Source organism: Mesitornis unicolor, unplaced genomic scaffold (genome assembly GCF_000695765.1).
Source record: "Mesitornis unicolor isolate BGI_N332 unplaced genomic scaffold, ASM69576v1 scaffold149, whole genome shotgun sequence".
In the NCBI taxonomy this organism is placed as follows: Eukaryota; Metazoa; Chordata; class Aves; order Mesitornithiformes; family Mesitornithidae; genus Mesitornis; species Mesitornis unicolor.
The window spans coordinates 119,951-123,392 of record NW_010206372.1 but is presented as its reverse complement, the minus strand read 5'-3'; the positions used below and the strand labels follow the sequence as shown (position 1 = coordinate 123,392).

Genomic DNA, 3,442 nt, shown 5'->3' with positions numbered 1-3,442 from the left:
TAGCCCGTTTTGCTACAATTTGCTTAATTCCCTGCTGCCACGATGCTCACCAAGACACAGAGCGCTCCTGCCAGGACTTGGAAACCAGAATGGGATTTTACAGATAATAGATCCTTTTGAGGCTGTTGGAAACTGCTGCTGCTGCTGCTCTCCTTTTCTCATGCGGAGAGTTGGTTTTACTCTCTGCCTCTGATTCCTAAAGTAAAGCTTCTCACCCCCATCCTCCCTTTCATACCGCTTGCTGCTTTTTATGTGGTGTCTGGTGGGCCATGTCCTCTTTCTGCTGCTCTTTTCACCAGAGCTTTTCCCTAGAGCAGGGCTCCAGCATTTCCTAATCTGCTCAGAGATGAGGTTCCTCGATAATGGCATGGACCTCCTTTGGGGAAGGAGGAGACCTTGAGGCACTGTGCATCATGCTCTGGTCCATCCCAGCTCCATCTCAGCTACTTTCCCACCTGGCTCTACAAGTTTTCCCCCAACTGTACCGACCAGATGAGGGATGTTCTTTCTAGGGACTTTGGCTACCTTCATTTAAGTGCACAACAGGCAGAGGAAACTCCGTGTAGCCCATCTAAGCCCACCCTGGCCTTGGATAGTGTGGTCTTGCACCCACATCTCTCCCCATACCTTGTCTCCCACTTCTCTAGTGCTGGCCCCAGCAGCCAAGTGAGGGCTGCTTTAGCTCAATAATTCAACTGAAATCTAATTCTGCAACACTGGAAATGCAAATAATTTGTTCTTAGCAGGCTGATCCAGCTGTCCCCACAAGAGCTGGTGCTGATGTGAACGAGAGAGCAGGGATGCTTTGACCATACCTGCTCTCAGGCCATGTGGGCCAAGTACCCTGCATGGTACAGGGCAGTCCTGGGTATCTTGCATTTGTACTTTTTATCCCAAAGATCCTTAAAACAAAATATTCAGTGCAATCTTGTGAGGAAGGACTGAACTCAGGCTGTCCCTGAGTTGGAGTCAAGGATGCTCCAGCCTCGGCCTTCAAATGCATCTCCTGATACGATGTGTCCCATTCCAGAGGGGAGCTGAGAGAGAGCCCGTGTCCCTGCAGGACACCCTGTTCTGCCTGGGTGATCTCTGCTGCTCTTGAAGGCTTTCTACTGCTGGCTGTTAATTCAGTGTGAGCCTTTGAGTCATGGATATAATTCACATTTCATTTGGCAATGGTTTACAACATCACACAATATTCGTAGTGAAGAAGAAAAACCCATGTGTGATTACTGCAGCACAACAAACTCCAGGTAGGACCAAATGACACCCAGTTTTGCAGTGGGCCCAAGGATCACTAAATCCAGGCTGTTTTGGACTCAGAAATAGGTGGGGGAGTGAGTGCAGTGGGATTTGTTTAAAAGGGTATTAATCTTCTGGGTAACAGCCTGTTCTTCTCACCACCAGGCATGAAAAACACCCAAAAGCTTTAAGAAATTAAGCAGGTCTATCTCTAACTTCATGTGCGCTGCATTCAACTAACACAAAGAGGCAAATAGTGACAAGTAATTGGACTTTTTCAGACTTTCTAGCTTTTAATAGTCTAACATACTGTTAGTAACATAGTTGGCACTTCAAAATATATATTATTTTATTTCAACAATATTCCTTTAAATCTGTAGTTGTACTTGAAGAAAAATTACCTTCTGCCATAAGCACTGGGTTGTTGTTCAGAACACTCTGTGCTAGGTTACCTATACAGTGCAACTGGGGCCAGGCTAACATTTACAGCGGTTTCTACTGCCACTTCCTCTGTCTTAAAAACAACATTTTCCTATAAAAACACAAACAAAGTAAGTTTTACTGCATTATAAAGAAAAGCTCTAGTGTCTGTTGAGCATATTTCCACTGTCATCAGCAAAAGACATTCTCTGAGGTCCTTCTGAGTGGGTTTCACTTCGGGTCAGGGGGAAATCTGCCGTTCGGCAGCTTCTTTCTCCTTCACAGGATGAGGCTTTGAATGCAAAGAGACTTGGCCAAGAGCCAGGCACACAGAGTAGTGTTCATCTATTTTTTAGTATAACACAAAAGGAAAGTCAGCTTACATAACATGGGCCTTTGTAGTGCAGCTTTCTCTTTTAATCCGTTGCAGACAAAGGGGAGAGTTGTGTCCCCGTTTAAGACTTCATCTGGTGAAAGATGGCTGACATCCGAAGTTGCGGGAAGTCACCTGGCATCTGGCCACTGATTTCAGTGACGGGGTGGATTTTTTCTTGCACAGATGTTGGGTGTTTTGTCCAGATGTCTGACCAAACCCAACTCAAGTGCTGTACTTTGCTAAAAAGGAGTCCCTATCCTCTCGCTAAAAGCAGAATTTAAAAATCACACTGAACAAAGTGACCTAAAAACACAGCTGGATTGGTCGAACAGGTACAAAAGAATTAATCTCAACCGCAGCATCGGGATGTTTCCAGCACACAGAAGGGAGAAGGTCGATGGCTACTTCACATCAGCAGTCCTATGGGGCACCAGGTGCTGCTCCAGAGAAGGCACTGGGATTTTGGTGGGACCCTGACATTGGCAGACTTCGCCCGCTGAATTCCTTCTAGATCTGTAAGGAGGTTCACAGTGCCTTGAAAGGGCTGAGCTGCTAATCACAGTCCTGGATCTCGATGTACACAAAGAGGGTGGAGGAGGAGTACGGGTCTCCATTCTTGGTCAGAAGGTGGATGTGGCGATAACCTGGGAGCAGACACAGATGGGAAGTGGCCTTTAGTCCAGCTGGAAAAACATTTGCTAACATTGGCCAAGGCCCTGCAAAAACACCTCCCTATCTCAGAGTGTTTTACTCCCAGTACTCCACAGAAACAGGTAGGTCTGAGAGGCTTTGAGCACCAGTAATGTAATGTGCCCAGACCACTGGTGACAAGGGGATCCCTTCCCCAGAGACAGCATTAATATCTGCCCAATAAATCATTTATCATCTTACCCATACCCCAGAGAGACAACTTGTTCTGACACAAGGTGTGATTGGTCTGGATCTCTCATCTAGGATACTGCAGCTTCCCAGAGGGCTGTGAGGAACAGAGAGCAGGGCCTTACCTTGCTTCAGACTGGTGAAGGGAAGGGTGTACTGCCCGATGAAGTCGTTCTTAGTTGACATGTCAAAGTCTTCCACCACAAACCGGACCAGGGCAAGTGCAGGGATCTCTATGTCAAATGTAAACTCTTCATCCCATTTTGGGTTAAAGCCTGGGCAACATAAATAAGGATGCAGGTCAGAGCTGCTCACAAACAGTCTGAGAGAGCCAGAGTAGCCCCACTTCTGCTATGGATAAGGATCCGGTGATCCAGATTCACAAAGCAAGCAAAACCCAGACCATCACATCAGATGAGAGATGAAAAGCAAGCTCAGAGCTCTCTCTCCAGGGCATGGCGGGTGCTCCCTGCAGCTTCAACAAACCACTCCCCAGAAGCAAACAGAGGAGAGGACATCCTGTTT

The 3,442-nt window shown here is 46.9% G+C and overlaps 1 protein-coding gene across 1 annotated transcript in view; it reads right to left on the bottom strand.

Annotated features, from left to right (window-relative positions):
* Positions 1-2,130: 2,130 nt before the first annotated feature.
* Positions 2,131-3,442, bottom strand: part of PLCD1 (phospholipase C, delta 1) — a 44,407-nt gene continuing 43,095 nt past the window's right edge. Inside the window, exons 14-15 of the mRNA XM_010191708.1 lie at positions 3,043-3,192; positions 2,131-2,682 (exon numbers count right to left, since the gene is read on the bottom strand). Of these exons, the coding sequence (XP_010190010.1) occupies positions 2,591-2,682; positions 3,043-3,192 (242 nt within the window). The 3' untranslated portion in view covers positions 2,131-2,590. The remainder of the gene's footprint in view (positions 2,683-3,042; positions 3,193-3,442) is intronic.